Genomic DNA, 24,726 nt, shown 5'->3' with positions numbered 1-24,726 from the left:
GAGGTGTGCGCTTTAAAAAGTGTCCTGGTGAGTATCGCGCATCCTTGACCCGCCCAAGGGAGGAGAGTCGGGGTGACCGGGGTGCGGTTCAGGGGAACCCGGGGGACTCTATGGAGGAGAGTGGGGGTGAGATCCAGGGACCCGGACCCGTGACTCTATGGAGGAGAGTCGGGGTGACCGGGGTGCGGGGATGACCCGTCCGCGGACTCAGCGGTGATCTCTATGGAAGGAGAGTGGGGGTGACGGTGATGGCTCCGGGTGACCCGGGGTGCGGTGATCCAGGGGACCCGGGACCCGTCCAAGGGAGCGGACTCGGACCCGGGGTGCGGTGATCCAGGGGCCCGCGGGAGGCTGGGGGCTGCGGGTTCGGGTCGGGGGCCTTGACCGCTGTCACGCAGCGTCCCTGGCGTCTCCCTGAAGGCCGTGTCTGTGCCCGCCACCCACAGGGACGCCGCCACCCCGCAGACACCGATGGGCTAACGCCGTGCAGCCTAAGGTCGGCGAAAGTCACCGTGTTCCCGCTCCGTCGACGCTCCCTCCGCAGACTGAGCCGGCCTTGCTTGGCTTCCATGGTTTAGAACTCTGAGAGCTGCGGTTTCCAAGAGTTGTTCGTAACTTCCAGAAGCGATCTCGGTATCCCCTCCTTGCACTCTTGACACGATCGACAAGTCTGTGTTTTGAATTAAGAGTCGTTGACATTTCTTGCCCTAAGTTTATCGTTCAACACGATGGGTTTCATTTTGGAGATTTCACACCGAAGCGCTCTCGAAGGGGAATGGTAAGATATATGGGGTTTACTTAAAATAGATGTAAGTGGAAACAGTCCCGTGGCTGAAATGGGAGGGAGGGTATCATAAACAGTTAAAGTATGTTGATAATTGTTGGAAGCAGGGCTAGCTACAGGTGCTCAGGGTTTTCTTAAATTACCTACTTTTGCACAGGCTTGAAAACCTTCCATAAGAATTTCGGGTTTTCTTTTTGTCATGTAAATGGAGCTAACCGGTAGCCACTCACTGAGAACTAAATCCAAAGGCTTCCCCTTTGAAGATTTTGCTGGTTCTTAAGGTTTTGTGTAGAATCGGCAGCCGAATTTGTATTCTGATAAGACATAAATGGTACTCAAACGGGTTTAGTTGAGCTAATTTAAAGATTCGTAAGAAGGATAAAGAAAGCATAAAATTGACTTTGTTCAGTTCCTTTTTAAAGAAAAACCAATAGCAGGACATTGAGCAACCGAGAATCAGACTGTTAGAATTTGCTGTTGCTAACCAACGATACCCTCCTCCCTCAGCCCCTGAGTGCTAGGAATACGGGCAGGAGCAACTACAGCCCTTTGACTTTTATTTAATTACGAAATTTGTTATAAAGTCAATTTTGACATTACTAATATTACATTAAACAACAAACTTCCAAGATTATCGCCAGAATTAAATGTATTGACCTTGCAGCATCATAGCATGCGGCACATCCTATTCGTGACTTTTTAGTTGAGAGAATACTTCAGTTCTCAATGACTGTTATGCTCTGAGTTAATACCTGTCTGTCTGTCATTTCTTGTTTACAGATATACTCATTGTTATGCTAAGAGTTCTCTCAATTTAACTAGAAAAACAGAAAGTTGAATACATCAAATGAATTTCCAAATCATTTAAGCTTGCTCAAGAAAGGTGAACTGAATCTATTTGAGAATTGAAAATACAGGAGCTGGAGAAATGCAGTCATTAAGAGCATTGGCTGCTCTTCCAGAGGACCCAGGTTCAATTCCTGGCACCCACATGTTGGTAAATACCTGTAATTACAGTCCAGGGGATCTGTAACCCTTTTTGGCCTTCCTGGACAACAGGCATACCTGTAGGTAAAAAGTCCATACACATAAAATATTTTTAAAAATTAAAATAGGATTAAAATTACCAAGGATGTGAAGGTCAAGAGGAGATTCTTAACTTATTTTTTAAAAGGCTTATAGCTAGCCCATTCGGAAATAAAATTTATAGTTTAATTTTTTTTGTAGATGAATGTTTTATTCTCTGTAGTTATTTTTTTGGAGAGGGAAACAGTTGGCTAAAGTTTTATATTGGTGCTCGCAGAATTAAAAGAAGGTGCCATTCCTTGTTCTTGTTTCTAATGCTTTATTTGATGGCATGAAAACGGACTACCTGCTATCTGTAATTTATGGCAGTAGGCTTGTAAGTCTTAAAAAAAATACCATCCGTTGGAGAATGATAGGTATTGTGATGTCATAGAATATATCACCACAATAAAAAAGGACTGTCCATTAGTAGTTTTTTGGACTTTTAAGACAGTGAGTACCTTTTCTTTGGTATATTCCATGTATATGTATGTGTGTATTTTTATATGTGTATTTCTAAGCACATAGCAGGTATTCAAATTTTTTTCTAAATCATTCATGAAATGACTAACAGTATAGATAATAGGAAACATTCAGTGCTTAAGTAGGAATATCTATTGTTGATAACTAGTTTTATTACTGAAAAAAATTATGTTTACATATTTCATAGTTTTTATTGCTTATAGTCATTATCCATTGGCACTGTAACATTTTGTGTTTCTATTGCAGTATTTAATGGAAATGAATAACTTATTTTGAGAAAACCATGTCAAAATCAAGCACAAAACACAGAGTATGTTCTCGGGAATCTTCAGTGTCTTCTCTCCTGGCAAGCTGCAGCCTGAGTGCGAGTGGTTCCTCCAACGCGGATGGCTCTTTTCAGTATAAGGACAAACTGTACAGTTCTGCGTCTGAGGCCCTGCAGGCTTATATTGATGATTTCGATCGAAGCAGAGACTATCCTGGAGCAAACCCGGGCAGAGGGAATGTTGATGAGGAGTCCGATACTGGGCTGCCATTTTCCAGCTGTGTGCACAAACCTAACAATGGTATGCTCTGTTCTCTAGGCTTTCTTGCATTCTTTTATGTCCAGTGATTTAACACATTTGAGAGATGTGCCTTATAAAGTTGGATTTTTTTTGTTATTTTGGAATAAAAATAACTTTTATATTACTGAAGTCTTGATATTTTCTAAAACAGATTGTATACTTGTCATGATCCTAGGAGTTTTTGGCTAAGATCTTTTGACCTTGGAGAGAACACCTAGGACACCAGTAAATATAGTTGACAATAGTAAGTGGCTGATCCTGAGCTCTTAATCCATTTTTCTGTAATAGAATGATGGAAAAAATATTGCTATTGTCTTCATAAGCTAATGCCTAAATAATCCCAATCATTCTGAGTTTATACTTGCTCAGTTTCAGCTGGTGAGATAAGAATGTTATTTTTTATCATTTGTATTCTGTGGATCAATAGTCACAATATGTTGAGTTTGTCCTTAACAAAGCTTTCATGAAGACAAGTCTGGACAAATGAGTTGTTGATAAACAGTCTACTAAACACTGCAGATGAGTATAGCGTGAGAAGGATGTGGGTGACATGTTCTAGGATAGACCTACGACAGCATTCCCTGTGCGGTCATGCCATTGCAAGGTGACTAGGAGAGAAAGCAGACTCCTTCCACCTGTTTTAATAGCACACTTCTTCCTAGGTTGTAGCCAGTTTTCAGTCCTCAACCTTACTGTAAGTGTATTAATGTAAAAGGAATGTCTGTGCAGAGAAAGTTGGAGAAACAGTAAGTTAGAGAACACACACAAATTCAGCTGATTGGAGATACATATAGAAATTAAACACTGAAGAGGTATGAAAAAGCACGTTTACCAGTTTATATGTTTAATATTTTTATTTAAAACTAATGATAAAGGGAAAACACCAAAAAGATTCTTAAATTTTTAATTCTTATTTACTGTTGATTATTACAGATGATAAAGAAAATAAACAGAATTATGCTTTGTTTTTCAGCTTTTGAAAATCTTGATCACAAACAGCACTTAAACTCTGTACACTATAGAAGAGAGACTGTTAATGACATGGACTCCATTAGTCTAACAACTGACGATTTGTTAAGACTTCCAGCAGATGGATCTTTTTCCTTCACTTACGTGAAACCTGGTTACCGACCGAGCAAGAAAAACAAAAACATTGGAAGACGGGCTTCGTCAGACATTAAGAAGAATCCAAATTTTCATGTAGACTCTACTCCCAAGAGCAAGGATAATGTAGTTACTCCTGATGTATATACCAATGTAAATGGAAAGAAATATAGTAGCTCCAGAGCCCCAAAACCTATGACTAGAAATAATAAATATGTTTTGGAGTCATCTTTATTTTTTCCTAAAGAATCGTCTTTCAAGGACAGTTCGAAGTCTGGTCCTGAAAAGAATTATCCAAGATGGCTCACTAGCCAGAAATCTGATCTTAATGTCTCAGGGGTAACTAGTATACCTGATTTTAAGTATCCAATTTGGCTCCACAATCAAGACTTGCTACCTCATGCAAATAGTCAAAGGGTTTCTGAATTTCTTAATGAAGATGAATACTCCCTTATGCATAGTTACCAAACACAAAGGACTACTCAGCTTACAAATAAAGTAGATTGTTTTGAATATTCTTTTCAACCTTCAAACTTTACAAATTCCTTCAGTGAGAATAAAGGATTAGTTAATGACTATAAATGTGATTTTGAAAATAGCCAATGTCAGTGTGAGAATCCACTTCTCCCAGGACAATTCCAAAAGCCATTCTGTGGTAATACTTTGTTTTTCATCTTTTGTTTTAAAACGAAGGATATGTTAAAATTTAACATACTTTGTAGAAGTTTTATGATGGGATAACATTTTTGTAATGTGTATGATTAACACTAAAGCTATGAAGTTCTCTCTTTTCTTTGCTTCAAGTATCACACTTTGTCATGGTTTGCTGTCATAGATGTGCACATTCCAAATAGTCTACTTCCTGTTGACTGTGAGATGTTTTGAGACTTGTATTTTTTTTTCTTAAAGAGTCTTTTTAAAATTAGGTGACAAACTCGAATTGCTTATCCTGAAGGCTAAGAAGAATCTCAAGCAGTCTACTGAAAACTTAGCAAAGCCTGTGGAGAAGGATGACAGCCCTTGCTCCTTAGATAAGCTTGAAGCAGAGCGATCATGGGAAAATGTCCCTGTTACTTTGTAAGTAAGTGATACTGTTTAGTGTGCCAAGTGAAAAAGCTATGCCAACATCAGATTTGCTTTCCACATAACTTAATAATTAACAGTGTTATGATCTAGCTTTCATTTATTTAAGTTGCACTTTTCATTTGTTAATACAAGATGGTATAATGTTTCATATACTTCCATAAAATACATGCTACATGTTCATTTTGTTTTAGTGTTGAATTATATGAATAATATATATATATATATTATATATATACACACACACATATATATATATAAAGGAACTTGACAAAAATTTATTTTGTAATTGGAGTAGTGTTATTGAGTTCTCATTACCTTTTAAATGTTGTCTTCCTGACACTTGTTATTCATTTCTTATATATATTTTGATTTTCTCTTTTAGTCATTACCTTTTGAAGATGGCAGTCCATTTTTAGATATGGTCTGTTGTAGTTTGTAGAGTTCTTTTCATTTATATACTCAGTCTTCCTGTGACACTTATTTTTGGAATAATTCAAAAGTGCCTACACACCTAAGATGAGCATGGTATTGATCGGCGCTTATATAAGAAAGTTTTTCAGTAGTGTATTATTGCATCTGGACTCACCAGAAACACAGTTTTGGAAGCTGTATCTGTCCTGTTTCTTAGGCTCTAATAGTCGAGTGTCTGCCGGAATTCCTGATCCTTTTTCCTTTCTGAGACAGTGTCCTGCTCTGTAGCCTACATTCCTCCCCTGGCAGCCTGCCAAGTATGTGGGTTCTTTCCCGATGGTTCTCAGTTGAATACTTCGCTTTGGAATGCCAGCTCTGACTGCCATCCCATCTCATCTCTTACTCTTTTGCTTTGATACCAGTGTAAGTTCCTTAAATTTTGAGGATGGAGAAATTGTAGTTACTTAGGGTTGTTAAGAGGATTCAATTGATTTGAGAATGGAAATACTGTGGCTAGTTTCTGACCAAGGGTTAACTGTCTTATGAGTCATGTGGTGTTGGTGATTGCTAGTAAACTATTTTCTCCTTTTAGTTTTATTTCTCAACTAATTTCAATAATATCTTTTTAAAAAGGAATTTATAACTAGCTTATTTAATGTTAGCTTCCTTCATTTTTCTTATTTGCTAATCAGTTAGTCTTTGTGTTATTAAAAAATAAATACAGTGCTTTGTTTTCAGTTGAGACCAAAATGCAGAATAAATATAAGAGCTCTGTAAGAGTAGAATTTTTGACTGCATTTACTGTATATATGTTTTGCATGTAGGCTATAAAACTTATGTTTTTGTACAAGTAATATCAATGATTTGACCCAGGAACTTGCACCCAGCATTTCATTTTTAGAGAGTCAACTCACAACTATGCTTATAGAAAAAGAAAAGATAGATTGCTGAGAAGAATAAATAGCCGTCAGTCGAAGACTGGCAAAGTATTCCAGGATGAAGCAGAACAGAATAGGAAGCAATAGTTAGTGTTCTAAAAGGTAGAACGTAGATGCTGGGGAGATGGGTTGGTTCGTAAAGTGCTTGCACAGGACTTGAGTGTGGATCTGTAGCACCCATGTAAGAAGCTGAGTACGGTGGTGTGCACCTGTAATCCCAGGGCTTGGAGAGGCAGACGAGGATCTCTGGGTTTTGGGCAAATTCAGTCTTGCTGAATTGGAAAGCCGTGGTTCAGTGAGAGACCTTCAAAAATAAGATAGTTAATAGTAGAGGAAGGCATATGAGGTTGATCTTGGCTCAAACATGTCCATACATCCACCTACCATACACATATAGTAAAATGTATGACATAATCAAAATCAACTAATTATACCTTAAGCAAATTTTTTTTTCTTTTTAGACAGGGTTTCTCTGTGGCTTTGGCACCTTCCCTGGAACTCACTCTCTAGCCCAGGCTGGCCTCGAACTCACAGAGATCCACCTGCTTCTACCTCCCGCGTGCTGGGATTAAAGGCATGCCTGGCTCCTTAAACAAATTGTGTTGTGAGAATTTTAAATATAAAAATAGGATAGTGTAGTGAACTGCTCTGGATATATAAAACTATACTCTTGAGTGGTGAGTGAAAAGACTACCTAGACTGAGAAAAAGCTTATAGCAAAGTATAAGTAAGATATGTCAACAAAGAAGTTCTTACTTAGAAAATGATTAGCATGTAATGTTCAAATTTTATATGAAGGTTATTGGATATTGTGTTTTTAAGTTAGAAATATAACTTTATAATGATATATATAAAGAAATAGGATAATTTCATTCATTTCTGTGATAAATAGAATGTCAATTTGGGAACATTCTTATTTTTGCCTTAATACTCCTTCCCTACTCAAAACATCAGGATAGAAGTGACTATTTTATATATGTATATAATATATATTATATATATAACCATAGAAAATTAGTTATTTTACAGTACTTCTGTGAAATAAGGACAATAAATATAGATACTCAGGATTAAACAGACAAATTATCTGAAGTCATATGGAAGTGGGACTGGGATTAGAATTTTCAGTTTGGGATTTAGATTTTAAAATTTAGTTTTTCTCCGTTTTCCCTGTGTTGTTAGCAGTTTTGTAGGTGGGCTTGTCTTGTCTGGAAGTTGGAGAACATAAAACTGAAGTGAAGACTCTGTTGCAGAGTTTTTGTGTTTTCTGATTATCATTAGATAAATAACTTTTTTGGGATGTGCATGGCATGGGGGGTTGAACCCAGAGTCTCCTGATGCTAGGCTAGGACTCTGCCGATGAGCCACACTCCCAGCTTCCCCATATTTGCTTGGGAGAAGGTACTTGTCAAACATGAGCTTCTGAAGCTACTTCATAGCTGCGAGAGTCAGTGGAGAAGTAGTTTCCTTGGTGTATGCATTGTCTGTAAAGCTGGAGGAGAAGCAAGGGGATACAGGAGGCTGAGTATTGGGTTAGGGACAAGATGGGGCAATTAGTACATACCTTTAATATGAGTCATGTTCATGATACTAATTTTTTTGCTCACAACTTCAGATTGTCAACTGTGTGCATGTGTGCCTACATGTGTGAGATTACAGTGTCCTGGAAGCCAGAGGAGGGTGTGATATATATCAATCTCCTGGCGCTGGAGTTTCAAGTGGTTATGAGCCACAAGATGTGGGTGCCGGGAGAAGAATGAGGTCCTTTGTAATCATAGCAAGTGCTCTTAACTGCTGAGCTGTCTCTATAGCCTCACTTGTTTTTAACTGAAAAATTTTGAATTATGTAATGCCTGCTTTTTAAACTTTGGGAACTTAATTACTGTTGTATCTTTTAAAACCTGTTTAGCAAATCTCCTGTCCCTGTTAAAGCCGATGACCGTTTTCAACAAAGTTCTGGGACACAGTGTATTAATGAGATTCTTGAAGACTTTTTAAGTGATGAGAATCAGGTGAGTAAAGTTAATTTTTATAGTAAGGGAAAGTCTGTAGTTAATTTGTGGATACTGACTTCTGTTAAATCTTTAAAATAACAGTAAAACTACCCGAATCTATTTTTCTCCAACATACCCACAAAATCGTGACTATTTTAATTATTTTTAGTTTTCTAAAGTACAAGAAACTAGAGTTGAATTATACATGCAGCTTAAATTGTCATATTATTATTTTTCTCCCCTGGAAAACATAAAGGAGACCATTGTAGGGGAAATGATATTTCATTGTAGGCTGGTTCTCCAGTAGTATACATACCATAATAATTTAAATTCTTACCTTATTTTACAAAGTCACTTTGTATATCTTACAAATATAAATGTACATACATGCATTTAAAAATGATACATGATTTGAGTTAAAAGCATGAGTATGACTGACATATTCAAGGATTTTCAGGGAGTCAGTGTAGTTCCGTCAGAAGAAGCAAACGAAAGAATGGTAAAAAGTGGCTGTATGACCAGGAGATTTATGAAGTAGAAAATGCAGTGAGACCCTAGGAGGGAGTATCGAACTCATGGCGGAGACCATTGCAGTCTCCGGAATGGTAGAGGAGTGATTTGGGTAGAGTGGGCACACTGGAGGTGGCCAGCAGTGGCTGGGTTTGAGATGTGTCCCGAAGGAATCCAAGATATTTTAGCCAAGCAGCTAGGGTGATGACATTACTTAGTAAAGGAACATTGGTAGAGAAACAAGCGTTAGGAGAACTTTTAAGGTTAGGGCAGATCCTAGATAGTGTTTTCCTACCCATCCTCTGTCTCTTTGCTTGGTATCTGTTTCCTTCACTGGAGAGATGCTCATGTCATCCCATTTATTTTGGACTTGCTTCCAAGGTTCTGTTTTTCCACCTGTGAGGAATTTTTTTTCTCTTTCTTTTTTTTAATCTCTTGAGTCTCCCTCGCCCTCCTGGAGGAAATACTTCAGTTTCAAGGAAACTCCCATCGCTCACCAATAGCACTAAATAACTGAGGACAGACCCTTGTAGCATCAACAGTATTAACTCATCAAAGAGAGAAATACAGGTGAAATTGATGAAAGCCCATTCATTATTATGCCCCTGGTAACAGCCTACATAGAGTGTGCTGTTAGGCCAGATAGTACTTAGAGTGGGTGTAGAGGCAGCAAGTGAGGGAGGGGAAGGAGAGAAGCGAGGTGAAATAAAAGACAGGAAAAGGCCGGGAGGTGGTGGTGCACACCTTTAATCCCAGAACTTGGGAGGCAGAGCCAGGCAGATCTCTGTGAGTTCGAAGCCAGCCTGGGCTACCAAGTGAGTTCCAGGAGAAGGCACAAAGCTGCCCAGAGAAACCTTGTCTTGAAAAACAAACAAACAAAAAAACCCCAAACAAACAAACAAACAAACAAAAAGACAAAAAAAGTAAGTAGAGGGGTAGAGAAGAATACTTTGGAAGGGGAAAAAGGAGACCAGGCAACTAAAAGAAATAAATAATAAAATGAAAGAAACAAATGAAAATGATTTCCTAGTAATAAAGAACTTCATAACTAAAATTAGACTAATATAATGGTAGACCAATACCAATAAAAATATTAAGAGGCTTTTCTTAAAAAAAAAAAAAAGGTAAAGTCAAAATAGTACTAAAATACAAAGGGGAAACATGAGGCAAAAAATTGTCTCTGAAAAAATATATAAAAAAAAATTAGATAAGTATATTGAGGAGAGTAAAAATAGAAACAAAGTGAAAGTAATTGCTAATGAATAGTACAAAGAGGAAGGGAAACATGGAGCAAAGAAGGAAAGAAGAAAAGAGAAAATAAGGTTGGCTTGGAATGGCTTTCTGGTGGTCAGATATTGGAGACTGTCAGCTCTGGATGTGGGTGGAGGGCCAGCTGGACTTCCTGGGACTGGAAGCTGAGCTGAGCTTGTGCTGAGCAAGGTTAGGATGTCTACTAGAGCTGTCTGTATTAACTCCCCTGTGCTGGGCACCAGGGGCCTCTGCTGCCTGTACTTAGATTTGCAGTCAGCGTGTTAGATAGATTTGCCCACCCTCCAGCAGAGTGGCTAATATTCTACCTGGGAGGAATCTATCAAATATTTTTGGAGTACAGAGAGAAGGCAGCTTTGGCACTGAGATTGTGTAGGCTGATACCTTTCAAAACGCTTAAACATTAACCATTCTGTTAGAGGGATATGACTGGATAGCATCAGTTTGCTGGATCTTCAGAGCTCTTGGAATCAACTGCAGTAAATCTCGTCGCTTCAGGGTTTCACACACTTGCTGACCTCAGACTCGACTATCTGTTTTTCTCAGTTGATGAAACTATCAAGAGTGGGTTTCCTTCTCCCTGTACCATTTACTACCTGGGCTAAACCACCTGATGTCTCCAGTTTATTTATTAATTTACTTGTTTATTTATTTATTTATTTGGTTTAACAGTGTGTGAGCCTCTTATTCTCCATAAAATTCTCCCAGCATCTATTTCAGCAGCAAATTGAATTTAGGTTCCTGGTTCTTAGGCCCGAGAATATCTTAATTTAAGCAAATAGGTACTGTGGTAGCTTGAATGATAGTGACCTCTATATTTTCATGTTTGAATATTTGGTCCTTTGTTGGTGGAATTGGTCAGGAAGGATTAGGAGGTGTGGACTTGTTTATGAAGTGTGTCATCTCCACTCTTGGGGCTTGGGCTTTGAGGTTTCAAAAGACTTGTGCCATTCCCAGTGTGTTTCCTCCCTGCCTCCTACTTGTAGACCAAGATGTGAGTTCTCGGCTGTTCCTGCTACTGTCATGGGCTCTAACCCTCTGAAACTGTAAGCCCAGACAAATGCTTTCTTCTATAAGTTGTCTTATCACAACAACGGAAATATAACTAAGACTAGTGGCTGTCAAGATGCCACTGTAACAGGAGTGCTCTCCTGAGGTAGATCATTGAAAAAAGATATAGAAATAATAGGATCAAAGGGTAAATTATTGAATCTACTCCAAAAAGAAAAAAGAGAAGATATAGAAATGATAAGATAAAAGGTAGATTTTTAGATCTACTCAAAAAAAAGAGAGAATATGGATATGATAAGATAAAAAGGGAGATTATTGAATCTACTTTTAAAAAGGAACTTGTTTTAAATAGGATAAGTAATGAAAATTTTTTTTTCTAAATCTGTCAAATGTTAATGGACTAGACATCGTTAATGTAATTCTTGACTGTATATATTGTATATACTTTTTGGATATAGTTTTTCTTGTATTAGTTATAAGCTTTTTTTTTTTTTTTTTTTGGTTTTTTTGAGACAGGGTTTCTCTGTGTAGCTTTGCGCCTTTCTGGAGCTCACTTGGTAGCCAGGTGGCCTCGAACTCACAGAGATCCGCTTGGCTCTGCTTCCCGAGTGCTGGGATTAAAGGCGTGCACCACCACGCCCGGCTCTTAGGTATAAGCTTTTTAAAATTTTTGACAAGAAAGGGAAATGTGGTGACATTGTGTTCCCCAATATATTGTGCACCCTAATAAACTTTTCTGGGGTCAGAGAACAGAACAGCCACTAGATATAGAGGCCAGAAAATGGTGGCACACACACACACACACACACACACACACACACACACACACACACACACCTTTAATCCTAGCATTCTGGAGGCAGAGATTCATCTGGATCTCTGTGAGTTCAAAGCCACACTGGAAACAGCCAGGCATGGTGACACATGCCTTTAATCCCAGGAAATGATGGCAGGAAGCAGAAAGGTATATAAGGTTTGAAGACCAGAAACTAGAGCCTGGTTAAGCTTTAAGGCTTTTAGCAGCAGTTCAGCTGAGATTCATTCCGGATGAGGACTTAGAGGCTTCCAATCTGAGGAAACAGGATCAGGTGAGGAATTGGCGAGGTGGCTGTGGCTTGTTCTGCTTCTCTGATCTTCCAGCATTCACCCCAATACCTGGCTCCAGGTTTGTTTTTATTAATAAGACCTTTAAAATTCATGCTACACTCTCCATTGCTCACCCATCCTGCTGGACAAGTCACAAAAGAAGTTAACAAAACTTTGAACCATTTATGAAGCGATCTTATCTGTGGGTAAGACTGCTTGTCCACGCTCACTAGGACTCCCTCACTTACCTTTTGATGAAGCTGTGTCCCCTTGTTTACCAGAGAGCTGTTGGTTTGGCTTACTTCTCCCCACTGAGTTACCTTCTGCTTCTCTGCACTGCTTAGCTGTCCTATCTGTGTTCTCAGTTCCCATAGGCCGGTCTTCGTTCTGTTTGGATAGGTTTTTTTTTTTTTTTTTTTTTTTTTTTTTTCTTGTTCTGATACTTCTCTGTAACCAGCTCACATGGAGGCAGCTTTTGGTCTGTTAGTTTTTTGAATGTATGGAACATTACTGAGTTGGAGGAAAAAGATGATGTCCTCAGAGACATTCACTATTAGAGTTCAGTAATAAGTCTTAGAATATTGAATAATTAAGTACTAATACTTTTTTTGAGCTTTTATTTTATTGTAGTAAAGTATACATGGCCAAAAATTTGCCATGTTAATTCATTTTTAAGTATATAGTTCATCAGTGACATTTTAAGAGTCATATTTTTTTTTATTATATATGCAGTATTCTGCCTGCATGTGTCCCTGCAGGCCAGAAGAGGGCGCCAGACCTCATTACAGATGGTTGTGAGCCACCATGTGGTTGCTGGGAGTTGAACTCATGACCTCTGGAAGAACAGCCAGTGCTCTTAACCTCTGAGCCACCTCTCCAGCCCCATCAGTGACATTTTAATAACTTGATATTATAGCCATCACCAACAACTGTGTCCTACCTTTTCATCTTCCCCAACTAAATCTTATTACCATTTAAGCACTAACTTCTCATTCTTCTCCCCCACCTCCTGATAAAAGGGCTGTCTTTTTTTTTTGTAACTGAAGTAGCCACTTTAGGAATCTCCTAAGAAATGTCATGAGACATTAGCACTCAGAAGGTGGAAGTAGGATTGTGAGTTCCAGGCCAGCATAAGATATAAATTCCCAAATAGATGAATAAATTGAATATCCTTACAGACTAATGTCAAAGAACTGACCATCCTGTATAGTTAAGTATTGTCAGGCTTTTAGAATACATGAGAAGTTAGCATGTTTGGTTGTTAGATCTTTAAGTGGAAGGCTCTAAAGAGGTAAAAAGATAGCATCTCTGTATGAAAACATATACACACGCATGCACACACGTACACTCACATATAATTGAAAACCTAGTTTTAAATCTCGTGTCTAAGAGGAGAAAGTTAGTGTTTCTGAGTTTAGCTTATTTTATTTTACATGATTTCATTTTGTGCAAATGTGATTTTATTTTTCTTTATGCCTGCATAAACTTTTTGTTGTGTTTATGTACTACATTTTCTTTATATATTCAGCTGTTGCTAGACATCAAGGTTGGTTCCATTTCCTGGCCATTATGAATAGTACAGAAGTACACACGGATGTGCAAGTACTTCTGTGGCATGCTGATGTAGTTCTTTGGGTGTAGAACCAAGAGGAGTAGCTGGTGTGTATACACACACACATATACACACACACATTCTTCTTTCAGTTTTTGAGGATGAATCAGTCCATTTGCATGGTAACTGCAAACATCTTAAATTTTCACAAGGCAGTGAAGAAGGCTTACTCTTTCCCTTATTCTGACCAGGGAAAACATACTTGAAAGTGTGTTGAAAAAGATTCCTCATTCAGTTGATAACTATTTTTTTTTTAGACATTTGAAAAGAACGTTTTGGTTTACATGGATTCTTTTTGTCCAAAAGCTGTGGTTTTACGCTTCTAAGTGTAATATTCATTTTAAAGTATCAAGGATTAGGAGAAATATGCTAAACTGTTTATTAATTCTAAATAATTTTACCTGGAGACTGAGTATGGTGAGGTGGTGAGTTAGTAGTTTTGATTTTTAAAAACACTTTCTTTGATCCGTCTTCTTTAGTGGGGTGGCACTGGGTGTGTATCAAGGACCCTCCAAGTCAGACCCCATGCCTAGGAGTAATTAGCTAACACACACACACACACACACACACACACACACACACACACACACACAGTTTTCTTTGAGAATTTTATATATACAGTGAAATACAATCTTACCTGCCCCCATTTTCACCCTCCAAGTTCACCCATTTGCCCCCAACCTGCCCCTCTCTCAGCTTTATGTCTTGTTTTCTTTTTTTGTTTGTTTGTTTTTGTTAATCACTAAATCCAGTTAGTACAGCCCATATGTGATGGGTGTGGCATCATCCACAGGAGCAGAGAAACCTACAGTGGCCACATCCTCAGAACAGAATGATTCTTCCTCTCCCAGCAGCTTCACTCCTCAGTAAAGGATGGGCCTGGAGATCATTTATGCCATCTGTGCTGGGATGATGGCTCGTTCGGTCTTCTAGAGATGTCTTCTGTAGGTCTTGTACATGGAACCAGAGCTGCTGTGAGTTCCAGAGGACAGCACAGCACTCCTTCCTCTCCTTCCAGAGGACAGCACAGCACTCCTTCCTCTCCTTGGGCTCTTTCTTCTTTCCTCTTCCATGGTGTTCCCATAGCCATGTGGTACTAATATAGGTGTCTGAATTATGGCTGAGAACTCAGTCCTGTATTCTCATCATTTTAACTAGTTTTGCATCTCTCCATTGACTACAGTCCACTACAAAAAGAAGCTGCCCTGACCAAGGCCAAAAGCAGCTCAGGTCTGTGGTTCTAAATGTGTAGAAAGCAATTAGACAGCTTGACCACTTAATGGAATAGCAATAGTAAAGTTCTGCCTTAGACTTGTGACCTTCCCCAGTTGTGGACTGCTGACAGACATCATAAAATTCCCTTCTGTGGAGCATTCCTCAAATCCAATCAGAAAGACTACCCTGTAGCAGTCATGGCACTATTTTACCAGTAGGCACATCTTTTTTTGACAGGTTGGTATTGTGGCTTGCAGGGTCTGGTGCTAGGTAAGACCACAGATATAACAGATTTGATTTTTTAAAACACCAATTTTAATACATTGTCTGGATTTTTGCATTAATTCTTTGCTGGGGAATAATACACAATAACCAATGTACTTGTTTCCTTTTATATTTGAATAGTTTAATTTTATCATCTCATTTAATTTTAGAGCTCTACCCTATCTGGAGGCAAACATCATGGTCCTGTTGAAGCCTTGAAACAAATGTTATTTAATCTTCAAGCAGTACAAGAAAGTTTTAATCAGAATAAAAATCGAGAGCCAAAAGAAGAGATTAAACAAGTAAGCATTGACTTATGAACTGAGAAGTGTGATTATATCTAAAATTGTGTTAATTTTTTCACTGTGGCAGTAGCTGTGACGTAAACATATTTATTTTGTCTCATGGTTTCAGAGCTTCCAGTTCATAGTCTTGGGCTCCCCTGATTCTGGGCCCACGATGAGGCAGGACATGGAGGCAGCCGGAGGAGTAGTTAGGGGGTAGGAAGGGGAGAAGCTGAGCATCTCACGATCCTGCTGAGGAGGAAAAGTGAGGAAGGCCCCAGGGAGCAACTTCCGCCAATTAAATCCCGTCTCTCGGTTTCTACATTCTAATCATAGCATTAAGACACAGTGTAACCTGTCCTTCACTTACTCTCTTAAACATCATTGACACCTAACCTCTGTGAAGGTGTAATTTCAAGCTAAAGTAAGATTCTTTAATGGGCATGTGTTCAGAAACATATTTTAGAAGAACTGAATGGTGAGTCTAAGTGTAGTTTTAGAATGAAAGAAAAATGAAAGTATAATTGCTCTCTAAAAATAGTTTGGTATAACTAATTATTTCAAATATTTTTATTTTTTTTGGTTTTTAATAATAGGTGTCAGAGGATGATTTCTCTAAATTACAGCTGAAGGAAAATATGATTCCTATTACTATGTCTCTTCAAAAGTAAGTATTCTTTACTAATATGGACACAAATCCATTTTAGTCATTCCTTTGACAAAAAATCAGGGTGGAATTCAGTAGTTCCAAGAGTAATCTATGGTAGGCATATTTAAGCTTCTTATAGCACACTTTTTTTTTTGGTTTTTCGAGACAGGGTTTCTCTGTGTAGCTTTGCGCCTTTCCTGGAGCTCACTTGGTAGCCCAGGCTGGCCTCGAACTCACAGAGATCCGCCTGGCTCTGCCTCCCGAGTGCTGGGATTAAAGGCGTGTGCAACCGCTGCCCGGCAGCACACTTTTTTTAAAAAATTTATTTTAAAATGTGTGTGTGCTTATATGTTGTATTTGTGTGTGTGTGTGTGTGTGTGTGTGTGTGTGTGTGTGTGTGTGTGTGTGTGCGCGCACGCACGTACATGTGGAGACCAGAGATCAACACTGAGTGTCTTCCTTATTCATGGAGTGCATTATTTTTTTAAGAACATTTCTTTCTCTTTAACCTGTGCAACTTCCTATTTAAATAGTCCTAAGGACTAAAAAGATACTCATTTAAAATGTATATATTTGCCTGGCTCAGTTTCTCTTTTCATTTCAGAATAAAGGCAGCAATTTGAGATATATAGTACTGTTGTGGATAGACCATAACAATAGTTTGTTATGAAATGAGTTCATCTAGCCATTAATGCATCAGTTAACTATATGAAGCTAACTAGATGGTTCAGTGGGTAAGAGCACTTACTGCCAAGCCTGATGATCTGATTTCAGTTCCTGGAACCCATGTAGTGAAGGGCATAACTGATTCCTACAGATTGTTTTCTGAGTTCTACACAAGTGCCAAGAGCATGCATACACACATACACCACGCACCACACACACACACACACACACACACACACACACACACACACACACTAAACGTGTAAAAGATACTTTACACATCTGAAGTAGAATATTAAGTTTTATATAACAGTACATTTAACTTTCTTAGTCATAGTGTGCTAAATAATTATTGAATACTAGAAGTTGTTTCTATTGTCAGGTAATTAAGTTCTTTACATTTGCATTTAGTTATAGAAATATGAAATGTGATGATCTCTGAGCATTTGAAGGAATGGGTGTGATACAGATGCCCCCATTTAGCTTTGAACACTCCCTCATTTTCATATTTTCTGCATGTTGGCCAGATGTGGGCCTCTGTGTTAATCACTGTCTTCTACAAAAAGAATTTTCTCTAATGAAGATGATGTGATAGGTTATTAGGAGTCAGTGTAATACAGTGTGCATTTAGAAGAATATTAGTAGCAGGTTCTCCCCTAGGGCCTATGGCCACTTAGCTATGAGTTCTTGGCTGTATTATTGGAATCAGAATATGAACTATGTCTTGTTCAGTGGACCTTAAATCCAATAGAAGGTGTTTGGTTACTCCTATAACATTCATGCCACTATTACAACAGTGGCATATCTTGCCAGGCTGATGGTTATTGTAGCTTATAGAGTTCACAACTAGGCAGGATTTATAATTAATTTTCTCCTTAACGTGCATAGTATCTTTCAGTACTATGAAAACTAAGCAATATGGATGAAGCTTTCACATTGGTACTAGTTTGATTTCTTCACACCCTATGACTCAAGTATGTGGTGTTTTCAGCAATAGGGTTTTACCATCAAGTTCTGGAGGGTAGCCAAGAACAGTGGCCATAGCCTAATATTTCAGGGAGATTGTAGGACTTCACTGACAAACCCTTTGGGGAGAGAGAACTCATAACTAGCATTGGGTTTTCTATTTGATAGTCTGTGGTGCTAGGAGAAGCATTGTCCACTATAATAGGGTAATTCTATTTCAACTCTTTCTATGTGCCTGCGTATATTTTAGGAAGCTTCTATAGTATTAGATTTCCACACAGATTTTCAAGGTTTCTTAGTGTTACTCCTCTTCATACCTCTTCTTATCCCACTTCTTGCTCTGTTATTTTCCATTCCTGCTTCATCGCCACCTGTGTTCTAGCTCCTTTCCTTTGAAAATCCCTTCCACATATGACTCCTTACAAGTTTCTCAACTTCTGTGAGTACTCCATTTGAAACACATCTAAAGATTCAAAGCTACTATCTACATGAAAGAACATGTGACATTTTCTTTCTCGGTCTGAATGACTTCACTCAATGATTTTTTCCAGCTTCATCTATTTATCTGAGAATTTCATTTTTCTTAAGAGCTGAATATTTCATTGTCTAATGTATTACATTTTCATTATCTGTTTAATCAGCTAATGGACATCTAGGCTAATTTTATTTCCTGGCTTTTATGAAAAGAGCAGCAATGAACATGGATGAGCAAATATCTCTGTAGTAGGTTATGGAATCTTGAGTATATGTCTAGTAGTGGTATACCTAGATCATAGGGTACATCTGTTTCTCAGTTTTTGAGGAATCTCCATATTGTTTTCCATAGTGGCTGCACTAATTTGCTCTCCCACCAACAATGCATATGTATTTATTTTTCCACATCCATTCTATCATTTGTTTTATTTAAAAATTTTTAAACATTCTAAAGTAATATGAAATCTGAAGGTACTTTTAATTCTTATTTCCCTGATGGCTAAGGATGTTAGGAAAGTTATATGTATCAGCTGCTTGTATTTCTTCTTTTGAGAACTGTTTAATTATGTGCTTTAATTAAAACTATTTTTTGGATTTACTTTTATTTTTATGTTATATGCATGAACGTTTTGCCTGCATGTGTGTGTGTATGTGTATCACATGTGTGGAAGTCAGGAGAAGGTATTGGGTTCCCTGGAACTGCAGTTAGTGGTGGTTGTGAGCCACTGCACGGGTGCCGGGAACTGGAACCAGCAGGTCTTCTACAAGGGCGCAGGTGCTCTTAAATCGCTGCGCTGCTGCGAACTGGGTTATAATCTAGACACTAACCTGTGTTAGCTGTAAAAAATCTGGTACAGATTTTTTTCTGCCTCTGTAAGCTGCCTCTTTACTTAAAAGATGGTGTCCTTTGCCATCAAGAAGTGATGTAGGTGCCTGAGGTGTTCATTTTATCAATTATTGTCTGAATGCTTGTGCTCCTGGGTTTCCTGTTCAGAAAGTTCCTTCTAGTGCCTATAAGTTTAAGCATATTTCCTAATTATCCTCTATCAGATTCAAGTTATTGGGTCTAATGTTGAGGTCCTTGATGTATTTGGAATTGTTTTGTAAAGGATAAAAGAGAAAGATTGAGTTCCATTCTTCTACATGTAGTTATTGAGTTTGACCTACAGTATTTGCTGAAGATGTGGTCTTTTATCTAATGTGTATTTTGAAAAACAAAAACAAAAACAACCCTAGATTTTCAGTGTATGCATTATTCAGCCTTTTGAAGAACTTACTTGTTTTTTTCTTCTTGACAAAAATAAGTTTTACTAAGAATTTTTACTGATATTTTTAAGATTTAAGCTATCTTTACTGTAGATTATTAAATGAATTATATGCCTTGTCTCCTAGATGATACATATAGCATGACAAAAGAAAAAATTAGTTTTCCAGAGCTGTTAGGAAAATTATATGAAAAACCTTTTATTAAATATGATAATTGTGATGCTATGTTTTTTTTAATTAGGCTCTGGCAGATTAACTAAAACTTGAGTTAAAAACAAGCAAATATTTAGACAACATTAAAGTATTTTAGTTGTTACTTGTTCAGATGTTAAAGTTTATAAGAAATAGTTCTCAAAGTTTTATGGTTTTCTATAACTTCATTTCTTACAGTAATTTTGAAGTCAATAAATAATGTAATCATCGTTTCTTGCTCTACATTGGCTAGTCACTTCTGAATATTGGTTTAATGTATTTTTGTTTTTTTAATGAAGGGCCTTACAACATTTATCACGCCTGAGAGACCTAGTGGATGATACCAGTGGGAAACAGTCATCAAAAATGTGAAGAGGAAAATAAAACTTTAACCACAATAAACAGTCACCATACAACTCATTATGTACTTTTGCTATTACTTACATTAACAAAGTAAATATAAGACATACATTATTCTATGACTATATCAAGTATATTTCGAAAATCTAAACTTGGAAATATTCATAGGCCTGATTTTATACAAAAACACAATTGGAAGACCCCAATATATGTCCTGAAGTAGTCCTTGGATCTTCAGATCAGAAAATGTTTAATATTCAGAAGTGGATAATTTCCTTTCTTGCCATTTATCTGGACCCAGCTGTTACATCATTTTTCGTTTAGTTCTTTGATGCTAAGGAATGTTTTATATTTGTGTGTGTGTGTGTGTACTAAATATATTTAAGCAGCTTAAGGAATAACTTAAATTGTTGTATCATAAAGGGTTTTGTTACTTCTAAGATGTCATAAATTGAATATTTAACATGTTATATTTGTAAATGACATTGATTTACAATAGTTGGTGACTCAGTGCTAATGGAATGTTCTTTTATTGTGATATCATGGAACCTTGTTATTTAATTAGCGCTTTGATTCTTTGTAATAATCTTGATATTACTCGATAGTTTACAAATCATTTTAGAGAGTATATTTGATATATTGTTGTTGCCCAGATTTTAGCTTTGGATTAATCCCAATTTACTAAAAACCATGATCTTATGACAAATCTGAAACTAAACAAAAAAGGAGTGTGGAAAATCCAGAAATGATTGTAATTTAAAGCTATTTCCTACAGTTTTCTGAATTTATCTCTAGATAGAACTGAGCAGAGCTGTGTTTTGCAGTTTCTACTGAGTATTAATATTTATAATAAGTAGGAAACATCTTCATTAGTGAGACTAAAATTATGTAATAAAGTATAACTAATGCATTTAAAAGTGATGAAATTAAAGAGTGTATGTGTATATGGTCAAATACTACAAATTAGCATACTACCCAAAAGGCTGTAGCTTTAATAAATAAATTTATTGTTATGTGGAGTTTCTAAGCACATTTGGCCAAAGAATTTTTTTTCTCAAGTTATTAAGGCATCATTTAACATCAGATGGTGTAGAGTAGAGACCCTGTCTTTTTGTGTTCCCTAGTCAGTGAAGTTTCCCACCTATTTGTCTGGCTAGTTCAAGAAGCTCTTGCCAGTAAATTTGTTAACACTGAGACGATGTCTGTGCTGCTGACATTCTATTTTGTGACATGTTCTACTGCACAGTAAATGGCTTTATTCAACCAAGTAAAGAATTTCCATGTACATTAAGTTATACCTGGCTTTGAAAAGGAAGATTGTAACAGTTATGTCAGGTAGGTCTGGGAGAGTCATTTCACCTAGCAAAATGCACTATCGACAGTTTCTAAAGAGAGATCCAGGTTGTAAGTTCCAATTACATTTTAATTATGTGTTTGTCCCACATAATCTATACCATTGCTGGAAAGCATCAGCAAAGACATGGTGCTCTAATGACTGACTAACATTCATTTGGTTAATGTTCCCTTTTGCAAGAACACATCCCTTATACTAAATATAACCAGCTTATTCTAAAATTATGTTATAACTTATATTTTAAAGCAGTTTTATATTACCAAAGGAGCATTACTTTTTTCTTTTATAATAAATATGAAGAAAGGGCTGGGCAGTGGTGGCGCATGCCTTTAATCCCAGCACTCGGGAGGCAGAGCCAGGCGGATCTCTGTGAGTTCGAGGCCAGCCTGGGCTACCAAGTGAGCTCCAGGAAAGGCGCAAAGCTACGCAGAGAAACCCTGTCTCGAAAAAACCAAAAAATATATATATATATATGAAGAAAGGTAGCCTTTACCTAAATAAAAGGAATTGACTGAACCAGTTATTAATAAAAGGAATTGACTGAACCAGTTATTAATCCCAACTTAAAAATATATATAAGAAAGACAACTGAAAAATAAATCTAAATGTTCATGAAATTCTGCAAAAAGTCATTAGTTACATGTATAATTAATATTCACATTTTTCTTTAGAGTTTTGGAGGATATGTCAGTAATGAGATAGCTGAATTGAGACTTTAGATAATGAGAAAAGTTAGATATTAAAGCTGTATTATAAATGTAAAATTGTATCAATTCATTGCTCTTACTTTTTAAGGTATATTGGGAAAATGTTAAATAGGAAAAAAGAAGGGGCTTCAATTTTTTGAGCATAAAAATTTAAAAATCAAAGGGTATGGTGGAGTGTGGTGGTTCACGCCTTTAACCCCAGCACTTGAGAGGCAGAGGCAGGCTGACCTCTGAGTTTGAGGCCAGCCTGGTCTACATAGTGAATTCCAGCATAGTCAGAGGTACATAGTGAGACGCTGTCTCAAATTCAAAAAGAAAAAAAAAAATGAAAGGGAATGGAGAGATGATTTTATTGATAAAGTGCTTGCTACTCATGCTTAACTCATGTTTAAAAAATAGCTAAGAATGATAAAGCACATGTGGTAATTCTGGTCTGGAGAGGCAGAGAGAAGAGGATTCCTACTGCTTGCTGGCCAGCTTTGTAGACTAATGAGTGAGCTCCATGTCAAAGATTCTTTCCTTTCTTTCCTTTTCCTTCCTTCTTTCCTTGCTTCCTTCCTTCCTTCCTTCCTTCCTTCCTTCCTTCCTTCCTTCCTTCCTTCCTTCCTTCCTTCCTTCCTTCCTTCCTTCTTTCCTTGCTTCCTTCCTTTTTTCCTTGCTCCTTCCTTCCTTCCTTCCTTCCTTCCTTCCTTCCTTCCTTCTTTCCTCCCTCCCTCCCTTCCTTCCTTCCTTTCTTTTTTCCTTTTTTTGTGGGAGTAGAGATATTAATATCATAAATCAGAGTGGGCCCGCCTTTCACTGCCAAGCCCCCTCTGTGGCTTCCTATCTCTGTATTGCCTGGAAGGCTGCCTGCAGCCAGGGCTTCCCCCATCCCTAGGAAGATCCAACACCAGCCTGAGAAGGGAGACAACAGCAGCTAAGGAGTGGAAGGGGAAAGAAAAGTGTGCAGGAGCATATGGGTGTGTACTCATGTGTGAGAACACATGTAAAGTGTCAGGTTTATAGACATTGGCCCAGGGACGGTCTAGGATGGGAAAGGAGGTAGGGCAAGAAACATCCTTTTCCCTGGCACCGTGGCCTCACTCTATCCCGGGGACAGATAGAATGGACTAAGCGGGAAAGATTTGTAAGTCTGAGCTTTCAGGACTTGAGCCCTTTGAGTTGGGTGGAGTGACGGGTCCAGTCTGTGGGACACTTGGTCTGTTTCCTTTTGAAAGCCCTGGAGAAGTGGGAGGTAAGAAGTAGACGGAGACAGGTTTCTGCTAGAAGAACTTGACTCCTTGGCCGTCATTGCCAGTGATGATCTCAGCCTTGTGCTCCTGCTGTAGGGCCTGTAGAGCATCGAAGTAGGGTCGTCTCATCCAGCTCATGGAACTAACTCTTCATCCTCTGTGTCTTCCCCACTGGTCAGTTCATATAGGGTAAACAGAGTTGTTCTGGCCGCTCCTGGAAACCCATTGGTAAATGAGTTTCCCCCATTCTTCTGGCCTCCGCCACACGATCAGGAAGCTAGGCTTATTCTTATCCGACCACTTGAGGTTTCCTTTCTTCCGTAGTTCCTCTAATACAACCTGGATTGACTCTACAGGAAGTTTCCACTGTAGCTTGACATCATTGAAGAGCGGGCTCTCCTGGGCTTCCATCACCGTCATGCTGGACTGTTTGTGCAGGTGACAGAAAGACTGAACCGGAGAGCACCAGGCGGCCAGCTGCTTCCGCCGAGTGTCCACGTTCGGCTGTAATGTAAAGATGGGCGGGAAGCGGTACTGCCAAAGCCACTCAAAATTCATCGCCATCTTAGTCAAAGATACTTTCTTAATAAATAAGGGAGACAGACATTCCTGAGGCTTGACATCCAAGGTTGTCGTCCTGGCCTCCACATCTGCATGCACACATACTCAAGATACTTTCATAGTATTTGAGATCAGAAATTAAAGATATGAAAAAATTCAGTCAAGACTGAAGTATACTGGCCTTACTATCAATGTGAATTCATCATTCAGCTTCATAGAGATTTCTGACCGATTGAGGAACTGTCTCCTTGAATTAGCCTTGGTTTATGTTTCTGTAGTCACATTATTATTATTTTTTTTTTGGCAAAATTTATGTTAGGAGGTTTTCTTGTACTTAATTTGTTATTTTATACTTAGTATTTTATTATTTTGTACTTAATAGATTAGGCTAATACCTTATTACATGAAATTATAAAATAAAATTCTCAATTATTGAAGAGATGACAGAGGACCTACAGTTGCTTCCAAGCACCCAGGTTGGGCAGCTCACAACCATGTGTAATTCCAGTGCCAAGGAACCCAGTTCCCTCTTCTCATCTCTGAAGGCGCCTGTACACATATGGCATTCACTCATACTGTCAAACACACTTGAATAAACACTCATCTTTGTCCTGACA

The 24,726-nt window shown here is 38.0% G+C and overlaps 1 protein-coding gene and 1 pseudogene across 2 annotated transcripts; one reads left to right on the top strand and one right to left on the bottom strand.

Annotated features, from left to right (window-relative positions):
• The first annotated feature begins 553 nt into the window (after positions 1 to 553).
• C19H18orf54 (chromosome 19 C18orf54 homolog) lies at positions 554 to 20,318 on the top strand. Of its 2 annotated transcripts, none has more exons than XM_028864707.2 (8): positions 554 to 633; positions 2,579 to 2,898; positions 3,872 to 4,657; positions 4,929 to 5,079; positions 8,347 to 8,449; positions 15,569 to 15,700; positions 16,279 to 16,349; positions 20,195 to 20,318. In XM_028864707.2, exons 2-8 carry the CDS (start codon positions 2,616 to 2,618, stop codon positions 20,265 to 20,267), a joined length of 1,599 nt encoding a protein of 532 aa, XP_028720540.1. In that variant the 5' UTR covers positions 554 to 633; positions 2,579 to 2,615; the 3' UTR covers positions 20,268 to 20,318. The 2 variants fall into 2 exon arrangements, with proteins under 2 accessions (XP_028720540.1, XP_028720539.1); XM_028864706.2 differs by lacking the exon at positions 554 to 633 and adding an exon at positions 668 to 778.
• Positions 20,319 to 23,578: 3,260 nt separating this feature from the next.
• LOC114690211 lies at positions 23,579 to 24,112 on the bottom strand (annotated as a pseudogene).
• Between the last annotated feature and the right edge of the window lie 614 nt (positions 24,113 to 24,726).

This window comes from Peromyscus leucopus, chromosome 19, assembly GCF_004664715.2.
Source record: "Peromyscus leucopus breed LL Stock chromosome 19, UCI_PerLeu_2.1, whole genome shotgun sequence".
NCBI classification, from domain to species: domain Eukaryota; kingdom Metazoa; phylum Chordata; class Mammalia; order Rodentia; family Cricetidae; genus Peromyscus; species Peromyscus leucopus.
The sequence above is the reverse complement of the archived record's forward strand: the minus strand, read 5'-3'. Positions and strand labels throughout refer to the sequence as shown.